This window comes from Ambystoma mexicanum, chromosome 5q (assembly GCF_040938575.1).
Source record: "Ambystoma mexicanum isolate Mex_15411 chromosome 5q, UKY_AmexF1_1, whole genome shotgun sequence".
Taxonomy (NCBI): domain Eukaryota; kingdom Metazoa; phylum Chordata; class Amphibia; order Caudata; family Ambystomatidae; genus Ambystoma; species Ambystoma mexicanum.
Window position 1 is genome coordinate 91,671,853 of NC_090933.1, and position 23,980 is coordinate 91,695,832.

General features: G+C 51.0%; 1 protein-coding gene across 4 annotated transcripts in view; it reads right to left on the reverse strand.

The window, feature by feature from the left end:
• RBFA (ribosome binding factor A) overlaps nt 1-23,980 on the reverse strand; it is a 374,647-nt gene that overhangs the window by 156,644 nt on the left and 194,023 nt on the right. For all 4 annotated transcript variants that reach the window (XM_069620577.1, XM_069620579.1, XM_069620578.1 and 1 more), the window contains one exon: nt 16,773-16,885. In XM_069620577.1, the coding sequence (XP_069476678.1) occupies nt 16,773-16,885 (113 nt within the window). The remainder of the gene's footprint in view (nt 1-16,772; nt 16,886-23,980) is intronic.

The window sequence follows — 23,980 nt, forward strand, 5'->3', positions numbered from 1 at the left end:
CTGGGGCCACGTCGATCCTTTATCCCGCAATCTGCTTGCTCTGTTCAATCTGCAGGGCCCGCCCGTATTGCTTCTGGCGAGAACTTTGTCCAATCTGCATTCTTCCTCCATCACGGGCTTCTCATGTACTATCTGCTCTGCTGCAACCCGGAGCGATACGGCCAGTCAGGCCTTCAGACCCCCAGGCGATGATGCCTTTGTTTTGGTTTTGTTTACAATGGGATGGGCTGGTCATCCCTCTGATTGGGAGGGGGGTGTGGGTGGGTTATGTTGGGGTTTTTGTTATTGGAAAATTAGCGTTGGCGGCGTGGGCGGACTGTGCTGAGGCACCTTGGAACTGTTCTTGCGGGACTGTTAATTTGAACCCCTGGTCACTGACATTCTGCTTTATTCCTAACACCACCATACTATGATTGAGAGTGCCCTGACCTTTATGAGTTGGAATGTACGGGGACTAGGGAACTATAGAAAGATGAGACAACTTCAGCTGCAGGCCGAACGCCATGGATCCAAGATTCTCTTCCTTCAAGAGACTCATGCCCGTTCTGTACACTGCATGCGCTTCGCAAAGTCCTGGGGTCCCCACAGGTTTTTCACTGATTACTCTTCCCAGAGCCGGGGTGTCATGACCCTTATCCAAAGGAGCCTCCAATTTTCCCTCATCTCCTCGACAATTGACCCCCAGGGTAGATATGTACTTCTTCACGCCATGCTGCACCACAAGGAAGTGATTCTCCTGAACATCTATGGCCCTAACCTTGATGACCCGGAATTTTATGTGCAGGTCACCTCCCTTCTCGATGGTTTCCCCCTTGTTCCAATTCTCTGGGGTGGGGACTTCAACACAATCTTCGATGTAGCTCTGGATAGATCGGGCTCCAGGCCCCGCCATCTCTCCAGGGCGGCTTATGCCGCACTGTCCTCCCTTCCCCGTCTGGCCATGGTGGACGCGTGGAGGTTCTTCTACCCGGACTCCCGCATCTACTCCTTTTACTCCTCTGTTCACAACTCCTATTCTCGTATCGATAGGTGGGTGGATTTCTAGCGTACTGGTCAAGAATGTAACACAGCTAATGATCCTACCGAGAACCCTTTCTGACCACTCTCCTGTCACCATTACAGTAGATTGGGGCCCCGATCCCGCCCGCACCCGACACTGGAAATTGAAACCCCTTTCCCTACTGAACCCGGAGTTTTGCTCCGAGCTTGAGTTATCGATCGAGGAGTTCTTCGAGACCAACACGGGCTCGGTAACGTCCTATGCCACCTTATGGGAGTCATTCAAGGCTTACATTAGAGGGATTGCACTGTCCAAGGAGAATTGGGTTCTTAAGTCGATCCGCAGGGACCTCGCCACCAGCGAATCTAGACTTTCGTCTCTGGAGGCTACATGCTCATTACACTCTACCCCCGGTAACCTCGCTAACATCGGGGAGGAACTGGACAAATTCCGCTCTCTTGCGGACCGCGAGCAGAGGTTCCTCGATAACCCTGGCATGGCGAGGAGATATGGAGAGGGGGAGCGCCCCGGCCGCTTTCTAGCTAGGTTGATCCGGCACGAGACGGGGCCCCCGCACATTCTCGGGGTTGAGAGGTCTGATGGCTCTATGGCGGTCTCTTCACAGGAGGTCAATAGGGAATTTTTCACCTTCTACGAATCCCTATATTCCAACGCTGATGAGGTCTCGTTGGCGGAGATTGACTCCTTTCTCGAGGCCCTCCCTCTATCTACACTGTCCCCGGAGACCACGGGTTCCCTTGACTCCCCACTCACACGGGAGGAGCTGTCGGCTGCAATTGATTCCCTATCCTCGGGCCGCACACCCGGCTCGGACGGTATCCCAATCGAGTTCTATAAACGCTTCAAGCCACAACTGCTTCCTCACTTGCTGGCTCTCTGGGAGGAGTCCGGTGAGGCTGGGATTCTCCCTCCTTCTCTCCGTGAAGCCACGATCGCAGTACTACTTAAGCCCGGTAAACCCCCTTCGCAGTGAGGTTCGTATCGCCCACTGTCTCTCATAAACTGCGATGTCAAAATATTTGCCAAGGCTCTGGCTCTCCGGCTGGCTCCCCTCTTACCATCTATTATCCACCCAGACCAGGCCGTTTTGTCCCGGGACGCTCTACTTCCCTGAATTTGAGATGGCTATTCAACATCATCAATAGAATCCGTTCCGACACACACGCTGTGGCTGTTGCCCTTGACATGCAAAAGGCATTTGACTCGGTTTCATGGAGGTATCTGTGGCGGGTCCTCGAGTGCTGTAAATTCGGCCCCTCCTTTATTTCCTGGGTCAGACTGCTTTACTCCGAGCCGGTTGCCAGGGTCAGCACTGGTGACCGCTACTCTCCCCTTTTCAAGATCGCCAGGGGAACGAGACAGGGGTGCCCCTTCTCTCCTCTGGTCTTTGCGATAGCAATCGAGCCTTTCGCCGATATGCTCTGCCAACTCCATGCTCACAGGGGTCTCCGCTCTGCGGGGCATACGGACATAGTGTCCCTCTATGCGGATGACGCGTTGCTGTTTGTCCGCTCTCCTTCAACCAACTTACCCCCTATACTGGCGGATATTATCCGTTTCGGCCAAGTCTCTGGCCTTAAAGTGAATTGCTCGAAATCCACTCTCTTTCCACTCACGGAGTGTACCTCTCCCCCTCCCGACACCTTCGGTTTCACATGGGCCCAAAACACATTTACCTACCTTGGGACGGTGGTGGCTCGCCAACACGAGCTGACCTTCCATGAAAACTACCAGAAGTATCTCACACACTTGACGGCTAAGATCCAGGTCTGGGATAAACTCCCAATATCTCTGGTCGGCAGAATTGGTCTGCTGAAGATGGTGGTATTGCCCCAGCTGCTCTATAGGTTCGCTAACGTTCCCTTATGGCCGGGGGTGGGCTTTTTTCGCGACTTGACACGCACCGTGAACTCCTTTCTCTGGCACTCGGGCGCGGTCCGCCTTAAAATCGGGACCCTCTCCACTCCCATGTCTCACGGGGGCTTCGGTGCCCCTAACTTTCTTAAATACTGGCTGGCGTCACAAATCCAATATACCTCCTATTGGTTCGATACCACGGATCCTGCCCCGCACGTCCGACTTGAGAGGCTCGCAGTGATTGACCGAGACATCCGCTCCCTGGTGCTGCAGCCCGCCCCCTTGGCTCGGAACACGCAGAATCCGGTCGCCTGCACAGCCGTTGCACTAGCAAAAATGTGGAATCTGTTAGGGATTATTTATGCCTTCCATGGCAATCTTCCACTTTGGAATTTTCTCCCTGGGGTCCCGCAGGTTCCATTGGGTACGGCGCGCCGATGGGCGGACTCGGGCTTCGAGCTGCTACGCGACGTGTTTGACCAGGGTACATTCGTCGAGTGGCCCGACCTCCCCTTATCCCTGAGAAGAGACCGGAGTGTATGGCTCCAATACGCATCCATCCGAAAGACCCTAAAACGACATTACCAAACATTCCCTGCATTGCCGCCTGACGACCCCGCAATTGAGGAGCTCACCTCCCCCAGCCCTACGAGGGGTAAGATCTCTAGGTTATAAACCGTGCTGCAGTCCAGATCGATCCCAGACTTTGCTAAACTGAAACGTGCCTGGGAGGCAGACCTCGGTGTTGAGATGTCAGATGATCCCTGGACCCACCTATGCGACCGCACGCAACGGGTTTCCCCCAATTCCCGGTTCAAACTTATCCAGTTCAAAGTGCTTCACAGATTCCACCATACCCCGATCAGACTGCACCGCATGTCCACCGACTATCCAGCCAGCTGCCCCAGATGCGGTCGGGATGATGCAGACTACATCCATATGATTTGGTCTTGCCCCCGCCTCGCTCAGTTCTGGGAGGCCGTTTGCTCGACAGTGTCCGCTGTAATTGACCACCCCATTGCTCTCTCCCCGCTGGTATGTCTCTTTCACGATCTCCCAGGCCTCCCCCGAGATTCCAAGAAACTAGCTGGTCTTTGCCTAGTTCTCGCGGTGCGCTCTATCCTGCTCTGTTGGCTTCGCCCCTCGCCTCCCACACATGCCCAATGGCTGAGAGCGGTCACGTGGGCCTCTGACACGGAAGAAACCTGGTCCCACCTACAACCCATGCATTCCAGACCTAGAAACATTTGGCTCAGGTTCCGCTCCTATATGTCTGACCTGGTCGGGACTCAGGACGCCCCCTCCTCCCCCGTTTCCCCCCGCCAGCTTGGGTCCTCAGCCCTGTCATAGTTCCCTGATGTCCCCTTTCATGATGTGACTTTACTTTGCTCTTTGATTGTTCATTATGTGTAGTAACTTCTGCATACCTACGTTATGTACTGCTGTTCTTTTACATTGTTTCTGCCTGACGCTGTTCGCCTGTGTTTTGCTGCCACGCTTATAATAAAAAGAAGTTTAAAAAAGAAGATAGGAAACTTCCCCCATAGCGATGGGGTCAGTTAAGAATGTTTCTTTTAATGTAAATAAACCACATTGAAACATGACCCATTGTAGTTCCGAGTCCCTTTCCTGGTTGCCACAGACCATAATGCTTTAATGTGTGTTATTTGTGAATTTAGGAACAGGATTTTAGATGACGATATTCTGTATGGAACAAGGAAGGGTCTTCCTTGTGTACTGCCCTTGACAGCTCTGAAAAGTAACATTTTCAGTGTTGGCCAAAAAACTGCATTTGGAAACTTTTGTCTGCTGGGTAGAACACATCTTCAGAAGGCTATAGGGGCCTCATCTAAAAATGAGGCAGGATTTCAGAATTATGAAAAAAGATTTGTGGCATTGGCACCTTAAAATAAAGAAGCAACCAACGATGGTATGGCTTGTGTGAAGGCATCATGAAGCAAGACACAGACAACATATTCTAAGTGAAATAAATTGGTTTATTAAATCAAATGTCAGTATGGTAGAAGGCCTAATTTGCCCTATATTAAAGTGGGATTTTCCTACCTGAACGAAACTAAGGAAAGCCTGAATCAAAGAGTTCAACTTAAAAGACTGCCTGTGTCCAAACCCTATCCTTGCCCTCGCAGCTAAAGCTAAACAATGTGTAGGGATGTTAATAATAAAAGAAATGGTCATCAACACAAAGTTCTGAGCTTCTTCCAGCTCTTACCTTCTTTTTGAACCTCCCTTCCCCGAGTTCAAGAAAATTCCACAAAACGGCTTAATATTACCTTTCCCAAGTTCAAGGCAATACAGTTCCACACAGCATTTACAGTTCAAGTCTCAGGGTTTCCTTCTCCAAGACTTCAACGTAACAACTGGTATTCGTTTCAGTCTTTCAAAGTTCAACACAACTCTTGGTCAACCTGAACCTCCTTTTGGATTGCATTACCAGTTCTCACAGTGCTACTCCTTGGTTTGCTTCACAATGTCTTTGGCTTTCACAATTTGGGGCTCACTGCTCTAGGTGCCGTTGTCAGACCACATGGTCCACCCATCACAGATTGCGCAGCCAGGAACCCTAGGCTCCTCAGCCCACACAGGTTCTTCTGTACTTGCCCCTTGTTAGACAGAAAACTGTGCAGTTCCCTCTGGGACCACTGCAAAAGATTTAAGACTACAGGTGTTTGGCAGTAAACCCACTTGGTAGCAGTCTGTACCACACAGATTAACTTGGTAGCTGTGGCTGAGCAGTCAGACTTCCCTCAAGAAGAGTTGGGCAGTATACAGAGTATTCACAATATGTCAAAAGAACACAGTAGAACAAGTAGACACTGACCAGGGCTTGGTGTAAAAGAGATATAATTATTTATTTAGAACATCTAGAAAAACACACAGGCACTAACAGTAAGCAATTCAAAAACACGGTCACTAAAAGATATACACTCCCTTAGAGGAATATTAGACAAATCTTAAGTAAAGCCCCACTTATTTTCAGACAGCGGTGAGCGCTTAACGTAGATGGCACTCTAATAATTCGTTTAAAAAGGGAGAGAAAAGCAGAGAATAAATCGAAACGTATCCCAACACTTTTTCCAGAGCACAACAAGGGAGGAAGGCAAAGTAACACTGAGTTTAGAGTCAGTAGGACGGATCCACTTTAAGAGGATCAAACGAATGGTGTCCAAGGTCACACAGTTGCAGTGCACAAAAGTCTTGAAAAGGTTCAAAAAGAGTTGGGCCAAAGAAAGGGACCGGTTAGGAGGTCAGGCGGCCAGCCCAGTCCAGAAGGTTAAGGGGTTATTATTACCTTGTAGCAATCTTTAGAAAGGGAGGCCTGGCGGACACGGTACCTTAACGTGGTGAGAATACTCCAGCAGGGGCAGTTGTTCCTGGCAGCGGATGCAAGTCGGTGCTTCGTCCGGGGGAAGAGAGGATCTCGTCGCGGAGGAAGACAGGAGTCCGTTGCACTGCCAGGGAAGAAACCAGCCGCGGAGTTCTCAGGTAAAAGTAGCGGTCCTTTTGTTCGCGGTCCAGTGGTAAGTGGCTATCCGGTTGCCGGGGCGCTTGGCACGGGAAATTCGACCACAAGCCGGTCTGGGGTGCGAAGATAAGAAGGTAAACTGGTTGTGCCCACCAGTCAGGGGAAGAAGCCTCTCCAGCCGGGAGAACCTCTGTCGTCGGGAAGTGGTGAGTCGGTTCCGCAGGGCTCCACCGGTGGTGTCGTGGTAGGTCGGCTCAGCTTCTCCCTCGTCGGAGTCTCAGGTCCTGTGGCGACTTCTGAAGTTCCAGTCCCCAAAGCCCTGCTTTTATGCAGCACACCCCCATTCACTCAGCCTAGCTGTCAATCAAACATGCTAAGTGGTGAGCCGGCCTGGGCCAATCACACAAGAGTGCGACTTGAGTTACCAAGGTAACTCAGTCAAGGGTGCCTAAACCCCCTCCCGCACCCCCTGTGGTACCCAGACAGAGTGGCACCACTTTTGGAGGAGTCTGTGGAGAAGCTCGCCAAAAAGTGGAACAAAGGGCTCGACTTGGGTTGGAGTCACAGAAGAGAACACAAACGCCATTTTAGAATAGAGTCTTGGCAAAAAATACCAACCGGCGAATTAATATTAAATAAATAAACCGGCGGTATGTTCGAGGCTATGAGAATTAAATAATTAAAGTTGGTAGCCTCGAACAATGGGAAAATCCCATAGGGATATATTTGCGGTCGAATATAAATAGTATCCACTGCCACCAGCCAAAACTCGATCGGGGGGACGGAGACGTGCCCCCTCGACTAACAGACCCCAGGGCAATCGAGTTGCCCCGACCTGTACGTCCACAATATGATGGTTTGTACCGGTTTCTGTTAATAATTTGGGACTAGTAAAGCCAATGGTGACTTTACATGCCCTGGGAGACAGTAGTCAGTCCCAGGGTATGGAGTCTATGGTGGGGTGTCACTATGACACCCCTGTGTTACTGCACGGAGGGTGCTGTGTAACGCACATAGTAAAAACACATGAGACCCTATGGAGTAAAGGACCCCATAGCCCATAAAACACATTAACAGTCAAAGGAACACCATAAATCATGTCCAAGAGTGGGAGAAAAGAAGGAGAAAAAAACAAACTCCAGAAATCCAGCAAAGCTGCTTGGGGACTCACTAGGTTAGGAAATTCAGCCTAAAGAGAGAATTCTCCCTAACACCCCTGTGAACAGATGCACATTCACTTAGCTTCTCTTTGTTGGCCTCTTGGCTTTATGTGCAGTTTCACACTCTCCTGGCTTCTCCTAGTAAGCCTCTTGGCTTTGCCATAAAGTGTCACATCTCTTGCCAGTCTTTGGCCTTGCCGCACTGTATCCATTCATAAAGTTCACTTTGTGGTGGTCTGGTTCATGCCCCACCTTTCTGTCGCACTCTCACACTTGTGCTCTTTTGCGTAGGTTGCTTTCAAATTGGCATTTTCCCTCGTGCCTGTCATCTGCTATTAGCTTTGCCTATAAAGTTTTATTCAGTTCAGTATTCAATATGCCTAGTTTCAGATTTTCATTCAATTCGATATTCAATATGCTTAAATCAGTTTGGTTTCAAGTTGTCATTCATACAGAACTTCATTCCCGATTTAGGAGCGCCAGGCTTTTGAGTGGCTTTCCCCGACACTCACGGGTCTTCAGTGTTCCGCTCCGGCAGCTCTGCCGCTTCCTTTCTGCTTCTGGGTCTGCGGGTCAGCCTCTGCGAGCCCCACTCGCACTCTGGGTGCTGTCCTCCACACAACAGCAAGTCCACTGCCTCTGCACGGACACAGATGGCGTCCCTTCTTTCTTCCTTGCCCGCAGCCTCAGCTGCTCTCTCTCCAACACAGAAGGCACCACCACGCCTGTGGCAGCCTAATGACACAGCCCACTGGGCTCTACAGGTCCTCCGGGACATTGCCGGCATCCTGACTGCTCACAAGCCCCACCATGGCTGCCTCCTCATGACACAGGTACCCTGCTGGTCTCTCCCACACAGGCCTCCCTGTTGCTCCCTTTGCTGCTCCACTGGTCTCCCTTTATACACCTGCAACCACTTGACAGGTTGCAGGTGTGGACTCACAATTGGACTTGCCTGACCATAGTAAAAGGGACATGGCTGACTTTCTCAGTGCTCTGCAGGAATCTTCCTTGTCCCAGTACTAAAGTGGTGAAATTAGGTTTCAGTGTTTATTACTCAGCCGCCTCTTCCTCGTCCCAGTACTGTCAGAGGCTAAATGTGGCGAAATGAGGGTGGCTGTTTTACAGTACTGTATAAAGGGCGTGGGAGCAGTAGGTTGGTCTTCAAAAGGAAAAGGGGGAAAACCACGTCTTGTCGGTGGGCACCCCACTCCTAATCCATGAGGCCCCTCCACCCAGGTGATACTCCCTTGCTTCCCCACCCCAAGGTCCGGATCCAAAAGCGATGGCCTTTCCCGAACCATATGAGAAGAGGGTCCAGGGGGAGTAGGTGCGAGGATACCCTCGGGTTTCTCACGCCACTTACATTTATTTGTACACCGTTTCAAATATGTCATACCAGTTTCTGTGGTTGGCAAGTATTCACAGCACGCTAAGCCTTTAGAGTCTTCCACTGTGTATTCAGTGCTTATGGCAGTTTTGTCATTTGGTTAATGTGTTGTCCAGCAAATTTCATTTTTTTTTATCTGCAAGTCAAATTCGTTAACATTCCAGCTATTTGAAAAACAGGAGCATCCAAAAACCAAACATTTCTGAATTAAGTAATTGTTGTCCAAATCAGAAAAAGTAACAACCAGTACTTTAGTCATTGCTTTTATGTTACATGCCTGTAGCAAATATAAACGCACAAGGGGTAAGTAAGCTGAAAATACAAAATACAATGCTTTGTGGATTATTAAAGAGATGTGAGCGTAGGACAGCCTGGTATTCAGGATTACATGGAGCAGAAAAAGGGAACAGATAATCGTCTAAAAAACACGGTTCGAAAGTAAGTCACAGAGGAAGTGTTCACTTGCCCAATTTATAATGGAGATGCACACAATTTGGGAGTACAGTTATTCATATATCAGTTAGTGTGTACATTTTTTGCCCTCAAAAAGGAGTGGGGGTAGGGTCTCACCTCACTGACAGTCTCCTCATCCTGCAATAAAAGGCCGCAAAATTGCCAGGAGTAACCTTTTCATATTAAAAGGTTTCCTAGGCCTCTACCTCCCCTCGCTGTGTCACCCGGGCTCTCCTGCTACAGAAGGGAATAGCTGTGATTCCTCTAAACAGCTTGTTTGAAATTCTACACATTTGATTAAACTAGCAGAGACCTGGGGGAATCATGTTCTTACATCGCACGTGCAAGGAGAAATGTGCTCCACATTACACCCGACTATCATGCCCGAGTCTCGATTGCATCAGCAGCCTTTTAATGCCGGGTAAGCACACATCAACCGTCATGAAAACATGTTTTGAACTTGTTTCTAAATCGATTTTAATTATAGGTTGAAAGCTGTGATTCAATACTCCTTTTACATTTTACGAAAGATGTGTTATTGAGAGAGGTTGCTCTCGAGTTTCGTTCTTAATTTTCGGGAAAGTTATCGGACAATGTACATTACAGCAATACTTAAATATCTTTTTAACGAATTCCTCCATTTCATTGGACTATCTTTTGTGTCATACGACACCATTGATAGCAAAAGTGCGCGTGATAATATTAATGAGGCTGGCTGGGTTCACCTTTTTCTGCTCTTACCTACTGAAAGCAAAAAGCAGAGAAAGCTTTTCTTATTGGTGTATTTCTAGGGTTCAGTTTTACGAGGCTGTTTAAGCTGATAACAGCTGAGGAGGGTAACCCATATAATGGCGCCCGACGAGTAAAGAAATGTCCCGTTGATAACTATAGCTAAAATGCAATGCATTGCTATTTATTTTCATTTGCACGCAGGTTTGGATTGCCTTTTGGGCAATAGGGCAATGCCCGAACCAAAAACAAAATACTACTGTGGGCCAGTTTTTTGGGACAAAGTGGGCCAGAACCTGTTTGCACGCACTGCTTTCAGGAGTAGTGGGTGCAAGTCTGCTTTTCCTCCTTTCACACAGGCTCATCCCCGGGGCTCAAAGTTATGAATAACGAGCCCATGTGTTCTCGTTAATAATGGGGTACCCCGCTCGCTGCTGAGAACAGTGGTCTATGCGCGCACCATCTGTACGTGTTGTGCACTAGACAGCAAGCCCTTGGAAGATAGTCTGGAATAATGTGGCATGAGCACCCCGTTGCAAGGGCTGGAACGGGGGTCACGCCTGGCAGTCTAGGGCTCTGTTGCGTAGTTAATAAGCGGTATTGTGCATGCGCGGCCCACAACGAGGCTCGGGCGTGCGCGTTCTGAATAAAGACGGTCCCGGCCGGCAGGTAGCGCCGGAGACCATAGCAGCAACACGTCTCCGGCGTGTCTCTCTGTATGAGTGCTGGATGCGTGTGTGGCGACGATGATAGTGCGGGAGCAGTCCTCCCCTCCGGTAGCGTCCAGGGAGGAGAACGCAGCTCCGTGTCGGCACGGGCCCACACGTGTGGCTGGCGGCCATCTTGGATTGTGCACGGAACACAGTGGTGATTGTGCGGCCCGTGAGGGTGCTCGTGCGCCACCTGCGATTTGCACAGAAAAACCTTAATTTGTGGACCCTCCACAGCCTGTGCAGCTGCAAGGTTGTGGCACTTTGACAGATGGAAAGACGAGTGGTACTGGGGAAAGTATCGCGCCAAGGGTGATCCGGAGCCCTATCTTCAAAGTAGTTCAACGCATACCTGTGAGTACCACGCAGCAAAATGGGGGAGGAAGAGGAACAGGATGGCGCCACTGCCCCCATCCCTCGCAGGGTGAACAGCACACTAGCCCCCATGCCCAAATTCGATACCACGGGCCCTCCTTCCAAGTTGGGGCCTAAATGGCTCCAATGGGTGAAGAGGTTGGAGATGTTCTTCACAGCCTCGGGTATCACGGAGGACGAAGAAAGGATCGCAATCATGGTGTACTCGGCAGGGGCCGAGGTTCACAAGATGTATGACTCTCTGAACATTCCGGCTGCGACATATGCTGCGGTGAAGCAAGCGCTCCGAGATCACTTTCTGCCAATGGCGAATGTAGACTTTGACAGGTTCGTCATGAGTGCGGAAAGACAACGAGAGGAAGAGTCATTGGATCAATTTTGTGCGCGACTCAGAGTTCTGGCAAGCTCCTGTAGATGGGGAAATGAAGAGGAGATGGTTCGGAACCAGTTGTTGCAGGGCTGCAGCTCCAGTAAACTGAGGAGGCAGGTATTGAGGGAGCCTGGTTTAACCCTACAACAGATCCTGGACACAGGGAGGGCTTATGAGCTGGCTGACGCGAGGGGTGCGAAAATGGATGCAGTCACGCATGGGAGAAAGGAAGGTGAGGCTTTTGCAATCGGCCGCACTACCCCAGGAAAGTCAAGGTGGACATCAAGAGGAGGTGATAGCCCCATGCGGCATAGCAACGCTCCCTCGTGCCAATACTGTGGGTACGACCTGCCGCACATGGGTGACTGTCCAGCCAAATCGAGAACCTGTGGCCGGTGTAACACACCAGGACATTATGCTAGGATGTGTAGAGCAACAGCACCTGTCGCAGTGTCGAGAGGGCCCGAAAGGGTTGGCAGAGGCAGCACTGGGAGAGTTAGGGGTGTATCATCCATTGAACAAGGAATGCAGGACCTAAACATCGCCGAGGAGGAGGAGGAGGAGGAAGATGAAATATTCTTCATCTCAAGTATAGCTGAAGGCCCCGGCAGAAGACGACAACCAAAGTGCACAGTTAACATTGGGGAAACACCCACACCAGTCTTGATAGACACTGGAGCGTCCGTCTGTGTGTTGGCGACGGAACACTACAACGCACTCCCTGGTCCACCAAGCCTGGCCGAGTCCAAAGCACGTATATACGCTTTCGGAGGACACACACCGCTCCCCATCCAAGGAGTATTCGTGGCCCCAGTCACTCACAGACAAAATCGAATAAGAGCGAGGTTCTTTGTCACAGATGTGAGCCCGAATTCCCTTCTAAGTTGTGCTGCAGCTGAGGCATTGGACATTGTACACTTCTCATTTGCGGTCTACCACACTGACTTGGAAAATTTGTTGAGTCGTTTTGAGACGATATTCAGAGGCATAGGGAAACTAAAGGCTGACCCAATACACTTCCACATTGATGGGTCTGTGAGACCAACGGCTCTCAAACACCGCCACGTCCCTTTCCATCTGAGGACACAGGTGGAATGCGAGCTACAATCCCTGATAGACAAAGACATCATTGAGAAGGTAGAGGGCCCCACCCCGTGGGTCTCCCCGATCGTGGTAGCCCCAAAGTCCAAGCAGCCGGGTGCGGTACGCATCTGCGTGGACATGAGGCTTCCCAACCTAGCGATCAAAAGAGAGCGCCATATAACACCCACCCTGGACGACATCATTGGGGAGCTTCAAGGGACGAAATTGTTCTCAAAACTGGATTTGAGATCCGGGTACCATCAGTTAGAGCTCCACCCCGAGTCAAGATATATTACAACGTTTACGGCTCACGAGGGGTTATACCAATATAAAAGACTCAGTTTTGGTATCTCTTCCGCAGCAGAGGTCTTCCAGAATACCATCAGGGGAGCCCTGTCTGGACGCAAGGGCGTGATAAACATGTCGGATGACATTCTGGTCTTTGCCCGTTCCGAGGCTGAACACCTAAAGCGCCTGGAAAGCACACTGGTGAGGCTACGCGACCTAGAGTTGACAATGCACAAAGAGAAGTGTGAGTTCCTGAGGGACAGGCTGGAATTTTTCGGGTTTGTCCTCCACACGGGCGGGATCTCACCTGATCCCGAAAAGGTGAAAGACATCCGGGAAGCGACCCCGCCAACCTCACCATCTGAAATCAGAAGCTTCCTGGGTATGGTGACCTATTGTGGTCGTTTCATCCGCGTCTCTAGCCTCCCTGTCGGAACCCCTGAGAGCGCTCACCAGAAACGACATCGCCTGGAACTGGGGGGAGAAAGAACAGAGGGCTTTCGACAACATCAAAAATGCCCTATCGGAACAAGAAACGATGGCATACTTTAATCCGGATCGGGAGTCTGAAATTGTAGTCGATGCCAGCCCCGTAGGACTGGGGGCTGTCCTCATGCAGGCAATCAAGGAACCATGAGGCCCTTCGCATATGCCAGCAAAGCGCTAACAGAGACGGAGAGACGGTACTCTCAGATTGAACGGGAAGCTCTGGCCATCCTATGGGGGTGCAGGCATTTCCGGATATACATTTTGGGAAAACCGGTCGTCGTGGTAACAGACCGCAAGCCTCTCATCCCGATCTTGTCCAGAACGTCATCCAAACCACCACCTAGAATAGAGAGATGGATGCTGTCGTTAATGGAGTACGGGGTCAAACTGCTGTATCGAGCAGGCCCCAACAAACCCGGCAGACTACCTGTCCCGCCATCCAGGTGCGGGGAGGACAAAGGACAAAGTGGAAGTGGCAGAGGGTATTGAAGCGATACATCTCGCGCTCGAATCGGCGCTGCCCGTTGCCCTATCCCGCCAGGAGATCGCTGAAGACTCCAACAAGGACGAGACGTTCACAAAAATCAAGCTTGCAATGGCAAATGGAGAATGGCGAGAGGTCCTACATGAGAACTCCCGAAGGAACGCAGGGGCTCAGAAAGACCTGCAGGCCCTCTGGAAGGCGCGCCATGAGCTCTCGGTAGCCGAGGATGGCCTCCTGCTAAGGGGTCACCAAATTGTCATCCCGAGAACACTGGTTGACAAGGTTCTGCAGCTCGCACACAATGGGCACCAAGGGATGGCCAAGATGAAAGCAAGACTGAGACTCAAGGTCTGGTTCCCCGACCTGGAAAGTAGAGTGGAGGAGTTTGTGAGAAGGTGCATCCCCTGCCAAGCAGCACACCCGGTGGAGAGGGCCCCGCCAATCCAAACCATGGAGAGAAGTGACCGGCCATGGGGGACAGTCCATGCCGATTTTGGATCCACCGGCCGAGGGCTCTATTTTCTAGTGGTGACAGAGCAGTGGTCCCGCTATCCGGAGGTTGAACTGGTGGAATCGACGGCGAGTGACCACACCATCATGGCGCTAGAGAAAATGTTCGCCACGCATGGATTTCCGGTGGAGATATGCTCAGACAATGGGGCACCATTTCGGGGGCAACGTTTTGCTCAATATTGTGAGGAGAGGGGAATACGCCATAGGAAAATCACACCTCTCTGGCCAAGGGCAAATGGGGAGGTAGAGTGCTTCATGCGAACGCTCAACAAAGTGTTCCGCATATCAGCAGATGGAGGCGCAGACCTCCGACGCAACTTATTTGACTTCCTTCGAGAGGATCGCTCGACCCCACATCAATCAACCGGGGTCGCCCCAGCCGAAGCACTCTTCAAGCGTGTACCAAGAGGGCTCCTGCCGGAAATGGAAGGCCGCCAGCCGGGGGAGATTGAAAATGGTAACGTGCGAACGGAGAGGGCGGCGCGGAATAAAAATGAGACGATCAGGAGGAAGCTCTCAGAGAGGCCAATTGCAGTGGGGGATACCGTGCTGGTGCGAAACAGGAGAGCAGAGCGGAAGTTATCGTTAACCTACGAAACACAGCCCCTGGGGGTGACGCACGTAAACGGCTCGATGGTCACAGCTGCCAACGCACGTGGAACTGTCACCAGGAACATCTCGTTTTTCAAGCGCGTGCGATCTGCCGAAACCGATGAAGTCGATACTCCGGCACCTGAGCCAAGCGATGGACCGCCACTGAGACACGATGGACTGCCCGAGACTCAAGGGACACAAGAGGTGCCTCAGGCCGAGGCACACAGGTACCCGGGCGGGGCGCAAGCCGCCGCAGAGGTTCCAAGACTTTATTATGGACCCTGCCTCGTAATCAAGGTCGTGTTGGAACGTTTCTGTTTGAAGAATACGTTAAGTTACACTGTAAATTAATGTTAATTGTTTGGGGAAAAAGGAGGGATGTTGTGTAGTTAATACGCGGTATTGTGCATGCGCGGCCTACAACGAGGCTCGCGCATGCGCATTCTGAATAAAGACGGTCCCGGCCGGCAGTTCGCGCCGGAGACCATAGCAGCAACACGTCTCCGGCGTGTCTCTCTGTAGGAGTGCTGGATACGTGTGTGTGCGCCAGCGTGTGGGGCCTGTCATCGCCCCACAATACCACAGGCTCCAGGAGTTAGCCCCCTCTTCCAGCACTGGGAACGGGTTGCTACTGCTATTAACACCCCAAGTTACTAAAGCAGTGACACAGGCCCCAGGGTGCTAAACAAATACGTATTTTCATTAATTGAACAGGATGCTGTATGCGTCCCGTTGAATGAAAATACTTATCCAAAATGGCTGCCAGTGGCTGTACAGAGCCCCTCTTCTATTACCATGGCGGCCTTGAAAAGCAAGGAGGGAAGCTGCTGCTGCGGTGGGTGTCACCGCCACAGCAATCAGTTAAGTGGGACTGAGGAGGGAAGGGTTGGAAAAAGTAAAAAATAAATAAAACACAGAGGGTGGGGGGTAGATGGCGCCGGCAGTGGTGGAGGCAGCCTGTGGGTTCCATGGAACGCGAGCTGAGATTAGCGGTTCCAGCTCGCGTTTCATGAAATCCAATTGGGAGCTCCCCCCGCAACCCCTACCCTGGGTGCTAATGGTCCTTCTCTTCCATCCGCTGTCCGTAAATTATATGTGCAGACTAGCAGCAGGGCATAGGAAGTCTGGCCCCAGAGACTTCATCCTTGCGCAAACAGCATGCATGCTGTCTCCATGAGTCAAGAGCTATAGAAATAAATAGCTGCAGCTGCGGAGGGGGGCAGTAAATACATAATGTGGCTGGGGAGGTCTTCATGCTTCCCGTATGAAATGGCAGAAGCATAGGCCTCTGAGAAACAAACCAAGGCCTGGCTGGTGCTTCAGCCATTTCATCCCGTAAGCGTCAGCCAGTTGCCATGCCAATGCGAGACTGCTCCCAAACTGCCCTCTCTTTTTCAATTGAAATGTTTTGGTATTATTTGGCGCTAGCGCGCCGCCAAATACACCACAAACAAAAATGCACATGTATAGGTCAAGATTTTCACTTTAAATTGGCACAAATGTGCAGAATATAAACGGAGCACCTTGTATACCCCAAGCAACAACCACCGACTAGGGATCTCTTATCCATTACTGAGATAGCAAAGCCACGGCTCATTCTCCACCATCCCCACAATGTTCGCGCACATGGCAGAAAGGTCTAGTTTTTCTTAATTATGCATCCAAGCACAAGTATGGGATTATTAATTTGTTGTATAAAACACAGGATAAATTACAAGCAGGATACTACTTCAAATTTCAATAAACTTTGCAAAATCATGGCCATGCCACACCTTATTCGAGGAGCATCTCTCATCAGTATATTCTCACTGTGGTCATCCGTCTCAGCATCACCAGTGGTTTTCCAGTAGACACGGCATGCAGAAAAGTCACATGCCAGGGCCACCTTCAGGGAACACAGAAAAATAAAATTGTACAACAGGCACGGGAATGCAGCAGCAAAAAAATATGGCATGCCTTGTTTGGGAACTGTATTCACAACAGCAGACTGAAGTAGCTTTAGACACTGCATAGAGCAAGGTGAAAGCTGGTTAAGCATGCAGTGGCACATCTTTACACTTTTATTCTCTGCAAATACTTGGGGAGGAATACTATACATTTAGGAAAATGATGCACATAGAATACATTGAAGGCAAAAAAGCTATGCCCACCATTTATGACAAAGAGGGTGCGTGTTGTTAGCAGGTGAAATGGGTTTCCACCAAACAATACAGTCAGTACTGGGAAGCTGAACAGCCAGGGGCACTTTTCCTTATCAAACACAGCCACACTGCCTCTGGGTTGCACCAGAGACTCTCAGGATGTCAGAGCGACTCCAAACCAGCGTGGCGGAAGCAGGGGCGACTGAAGAGAGAGGGTGCGCCTGGTCGGGGGAAGCCACGGGTCCAGCCGTCTTGCGAAAAAGAAGCGACTTAACCGATGTGTCCGAGATGGACGAGGGATTCCGGGGGCGGTCTGGCGCAAGCCCCATGTACCGCGCAGGCAGGATCACTCACGAGCGAATGAAAAGCAAGCTAACAAGCGTTACGAATACAGAACTATTGAAAACGCACAAAAACAAGCAAACATATTACGAATACCGAACTGTTGAAAATGCACAAAAGAAGCTGATGTTAAATCAGAAGAACCCTAGAAGAGAATGTGTGAGATTGAGCAAATTCCAACAGCCGTTGGGGAGGCCCTATTAGCCGTTGGGGAGGCCCTATTAGAATCCCAGTTATACCACCAATACCCAAGCCAAGAGACATTAAAGATCCAGCAATATCAGTCTAACAGAAGATAGGTAGGTTAAAAAGCCCAGGATTGTCAAGGTTGCGACTCAGGTTCTGGGGCATCTATAATTGTGGTTGATCTAAACTCATGTTGCCACAGCCAAGGCACAAGCAGGAAAATACTTTATCTTGATCATTATTTCAGTATTGATGCAGAAAGAAAGGTGGCAAACAAGCTGCCCTTCTGGAAGAAACTATCTAGAGGGAGAGGAGCCTTGCTTGTGGAAAGGGCTTAGTATGGACCAATGTGAATGCTCTATTGCCTGAAAGCTGCATTGTGATACCAAAGAAGACCATTGAAGTTGTTGTTATTCACTATTGTGGTATTGAGGCAGAAGGGGAAGAAAGGTGGCAAACAGGCTGCCCTTCTGGAAGAAGCTATCCAGAGGGAGATGAGCATTGTTTGTGAAAAGGTGCTAGGGGGGACGCTGTTGAGCAGCCGACAAAATGGCTGCTTGGCCAGGAAGCTCCGTGCCCAGCAATCCTTCATCTAATTGCATCGGAAGCGTTAAACCAAGCTCGGCTGTGGAAACAATTCTCAAATGCAGCGCTGATCTTGGGCTACATTCGCATCTGGTTTGGACAAAAATCGGACCATGGGAGCCGAGTTACAGAGCCTTCACGTTGGAGCCGTGTGGAGCTTGCCCCGGCCTGCACTATCCTCATGGGCAGCTGCCCGGCGAAGTGACTCCCCGGCCCCTCTGCGGCTGTTGGCCCGCCCCTTCTTCCTCCGCCCGAGACCTCTGTGGGCTGCCGGGCTGACACCTCTCCATGCCGGGGGCCTGGGATGCGCCTTCCCTGCAGGGCTTCGTGGGAGGCCTCCGCTTGGCGCAGGCTCCCCCGCTGCCGCCCTGACATCGCAGGAGACGGACGCTTGGGGGCCGCGATTTTGCCAGGCCCGGGACCTTAAGGTGAGGAGCTGGGGGGCTGCCGCAATACATGGTGAATATCATCTGATCACACAGCCCCCAGCTCCTTCACCCGACTACTGGGGCTGCACTCAGACCCCACATCATCTTCATCACACGCCGTGGGCCCCCTCTGATTGGTCTCCAGGGGAAAAAAAAGGGGGACAGAACAAATCAATAAAATAAATACAGCCCACGCGGCTGGGACCACCAGGCAGGCATCAACAATACCTCCAAAGAGGTACTCCCACCCCTGGCGCTGCTGCGGACAGAGCGCGGGTGCCTGCTAGCACTCAGACTGCAACATCACCGGCCTGCAGGGGGCTCTACCCCAGGCCCCACGCCCTGCCCCCCCCGACACAAAGAACCATCACAACTGCCCTGCTGGGCTGGTGGAGCAGTCCCCCTGCGCCTCACCTCGCCTCCCTACTGCTGCCTCACCCTGGTTCCCGAGACTCACTTTGCCCTCCTTGTGAAATTGGTTTTGTTCGGGTGACTTAAACTCTGCTGCGCTTTGGGGTGGGGGGCCTGTGGTCTTCTGCTTATCAGTGGCGCTAGGTGCAACTCGCTACCTCTACCCTTGTGGCCCCCACTTGAGCATCTGCGAAGGGCTCCAACTGCAGGTGTTCTGACACTCTCGTTCACCAACACAGGATCCACCCCCACACCACCTTGCTCAGCTGCCCCCCGGGCCTGCCATACTTTTCCCTGAATTGCGCAAGCAGCGCCCTCCTACATCTACAACCAATACCACCTACCCTCGTGATGCCCAACAAGTCTCGCAGGGCAACCAAGACGGGGTCCATGGATAAATTCACCAGGCTAGCACCCAGGGCGGAGCAGGGTGCCACCTCTTCCAATGACACCGACATGGAGGCCCCACTGGACCCCCCCACGGCCAGACCTGACGGCAATAATGGAGTTCATGGCAAAGAACTTCGCATCATTCCACGAGAAGTTGGACGATATAAATGCCAATGTCGCCTCACTTAGGTCCAAACTAGACCAACATAGCACCAGGATTACCGAGGCCGAAACCAGACTCGGGGCAAACGAGGATAATGTACTCACCCTACAAAACACGGTGTCAGTGTTAGTGCGTGACATGAAAAGTGTCAAGGCCAAGTGTGACGATCTAGAATCGAGATCATGCAGAAACAACATCCACATCGTGGGGGTTCCAGAGTCTGCACTTAAGGGCCGCATGGAACTGGCTGTCGATACACTTCTCAAAGATCTCCTTGGCGACCCTCCGCTTTCACCATTATTCACAATCGAGCGAGCGCATCGCTCACTCGCTCGCTCCCCCCCCCCCCAAGCCGGTGACTTCCCCAGGCCGATAATAGCTGAAGTCCTCCGCTATAGAGACAGAGACCATATATTGCGCCTTGCGCGAGAGAAGTGCGAACTCAGAATGGACTCGCAAATCATTAGAATTTTCCCAGACTTTTCCGTGGAGGTTCAGGCGGAGCGCAAACAATTTAACGGGGTGAAGAAAATGCTGCGAGAACGGAAAATTGAATACGCAATGCTATTTCCGGCACATCTGGAATTCACCTACCACAATAAGCTATACTTTTTCACGGTCCCGGACGAAGCAGTCAAATTTAAGGAATCACAGATCCCACTGGAAGCGCCTATAAATGACTTGATGGAAAATTGAGCTCTTCTGCATTTCCTATGCACCAATTGAGACCACATCTCTCTTCACCTGCTACCATCCGTCATTATTACTCCAACGAAACACAGTACACTGTAAGCCCAATGCTGCCCTAGAGGCTCTTTTTGCGCCGCACTACCAGCTTAAGCGGGTACACGGCAGTGACGACCTCCAATGCGATTGCAATACCAGTTTTTGTGCTCTGGTTTCAGGTTTGCCCCTGTTGGGCAAAAGTGTGGGAGTGGCCGAGTTGGATATGGCACTCTTCTGTTGTGGGTGGTGTGTACCGAGCGTCGCCAAGTTGGGGATGGCACGCAGTTGGTCACTTCATGGGTGGGTGCTATCACACTGTTAGTTCGTACTCGGTGGTGAGGGCGGGGGGTGGTGTAATTGGGGAATGTTTTACAAAAATCGGCAGAAAGGAGATGACTGGTTTGAAAGAGGGGCATGTTTATGCCTCCACAGCACTTATGGTACAAGTCAGAGATGGATCCTTCTATTGGGATGTTCCATAAATTGCCAGCATGTCTCCACAGCACGAATTGTTGTAAACAGACAAATCCTTTACTTCGGATGTCCCATAGGGTGTCAGCATGGCTATTAAAATAATGACATGGAATGTTCGGGGATTGACAAATTTTACAAAGTCCCGTAGGATCACAACATACACACAAAGACATGGGATCAATGTACTCCTATTGCAGGAGACACACGCTCTGAAACTCCTATCATCTAACCTAGCACAGTCCTGGGGCCCCAATAGGTTCTATACCCAATTCTCCACCCAATCTAGGGGAGCCCTGACTCTCATCCACAAATCGGTGAAATTCAAACTCCACACATCCCACATTGACACAGAGGGCAGATACGCAATTCTCCACTGATTCTCCACTGTACCCTGGCTAACGACGAATGCCTGCTCGTGAACTCATATGGTCCCAACACTGACTCCCCCAAATGTATAGACGCCGTAATTGCCATCCTCTCGAGATATGTGGAAATTCCCATAATATGGGGGGGGGGGGGGAGACATGAATCTTATACTTGATAATGTCCTAGACAGAACGACCACCACACGTAGGGTCAAGCCTCGAGCCGCTAGACGGCTCCTTACACACATGAATTCCCTTAACTTACACGATGTGTGGAGAACGCTCCATCACCAAGACAGAGATTTCACCTTCTACTCGACAGTGCACGATAGCTGTTCAAAAATAGACATGTTCCTACTGTCGGGGTGCCAGATGGGCAGGGTGACGGATGTTAAGATCCTCGCACGCATGCTCTCTGACCACTCTCCCGTGCTGCTGCAGATCCAATTGGGTAACACTATTCCCGCCCGCCCCGCCTGGCTCTTTAAATCTGAGGCTATGTCTGACATTGTCCTTAAAGCTGAGATCCTTTCGGACATAAACACGTTTTTCGAGAATAACAACACACAAGACGCACCCGAGGGGACCCGCTGGGAGGCACTTAAAGTATACATCAGAGGGATGTGCATCTCAAGGGAGGCGGTGGTTCTAAAAGCCATAAGGCAGGCCCTAAACAGCTCCGAAACTAAGCTCAAGTCTCTAGAACAAGAATATGCTTCTGCGCCAGCCCCGGTAATCCTAGCCAAAATCAGAACAGAACTAGAACTTTTTGAATCTTACGCATTGAGCGAAGTGCGGTACGATGCCTTCCCCGTGGACGCCCGAAGGTATGGTGAGGGCGACAGACCTGAAGAACTTTAGCTAAATTAGCGCGCGCGGAGTGAGGCAGGACCCGAATAGATAGCATTTTAGATTAACATGGCCTACGACACTGGTTTGACCAAGCCATTATTGACACTTTTGCTAGTTTCTATGCCAATCTATATGGCCCCCAGCCAGGACACACAGCCCATGACTTGGACGATCTGCTAGAAAGCATCCCTATGACCCTCATCTCCCAAAGCACCAAGGAACAACTCGCTGCCCCGTTCACCTTGGATGAGATAGTCCAGGTAATTTCAGACCTTCCCAAGAACAAGGCTCCGGGTCCCGACGGGCTCACATCCATGTTCTACCAGGAACATGTTGCCATTCTAGCTCCCGTACTATATGGGGTCTGGACCGAATCACTTCGGTTAACCGCCCCCCCTCCCTAAGGGAAGCCCTAATCAACGTCCTCCCCAAACCAGGAAAACCCCCAGACGAATGTGGTTCCTATAAGCCCTTATCCCTTATCAACACGAACATGAAAATCTTTGCCAAAATAATAGCGAACAGATTCCTCACATTTATGCCTCACCTGGTCCACGCAGACCAGAGTGGATTTGTCCCTGGCTGCTCTACCGCACTCAACATCCACTGTATATTCAATGTAATGTCCAGAATTGACCCAAAGACAGACGCAGTGGCGGTTACGCTAGACGCCCAGAAGGCATTCGACATGGTTTCATGGCAATACCTATGGGCCGTGCTGGGGAAAATGGGGGTGGGACCAAATATGATCTCCTATATAAAACTGCTATATACAAGTCCAATGGCCAGGGTGCTAGTCAACTCCATTGTCTCGTCTCCCTTTGCGCTACACAGGGGTACCCGCCAGGGATGTCCGTTCTCCCCCATCCTTTTTGCACTCGCCATTGAACCCATGGCAGACCACCCGAGGGATCGACACACCCGCAAGGATATTCGCTTACAGGACACACCGGAAATCATCTCATTATACGCTGATGATGTATTACTATATGTCAGAAACCCCTCAACATGCCTAGACCCCATCATCCGTGACAACTAAAATAGGCACATACTCGGGCTTTACCATCAACTACTCCAAATCTGAAATATTTTCTCTTACAGTGGCAACCCAACAACCGTCATGTGACTTTCCACTACGCTGGTCCCCTGGGGGCATCAGGTACCTCGGGGTGCAAGTGTCACTAACCAGAGCCTCCTTACTGACGGATAATTACGAGACAACAGCACAGCTCATTGAATCCAAGATGTTCAAATGGCGCAACCTCCCACTGTCCCCAATTAAAATGATCGCGGTCCCCAAGCTCCTTTATATCTTCGCCAACGTACCAGTGTGGCCCGGGAAGCAATACTTCAAGAGGATCCACGCGGCGTGCGCCCAATTCTTCTGGCATTCTGGCGCTGTCCACAAGAAGTGGCAACATATGTCCCCACCCTATGAAAAAGGGGGCTTTGCAGCCCCAGATCTGACACTGTACTGGATCGCGGCTCAAGCCCAACACGCCACGCACTGGTACGCATACTCGAACCCCCCCTCACGTTAAATTAGAGAAACTGGCAGGTGATGGGACCAACATCATGACCCTCCTACTACACTGCACGTTCCCGACTGACACCCCGTCAGATCCTGTGGCCACCACGATCAGAGCATGGAATAGGATTTTAAATTCGAAACAAGAGCATTGCCCATACTATAAATGGCTCCCCTTACGGCAATTCCCAGGACTCTCCCCCACACACGACCAGCACTTCCTGCGACACTGGGAAGAACTGGGCTATCGAGCACTAACTGATCTCTATCCCGGCGGTAAATGTATCACCCCTCAAACATGGCGGCCCGAACACTCCAACCCAGCGCTAGAACTACTACAATACTTCAGGCTAAGAGCGGTGGTTCGTGCAATGTGGCCCTCCTACCCA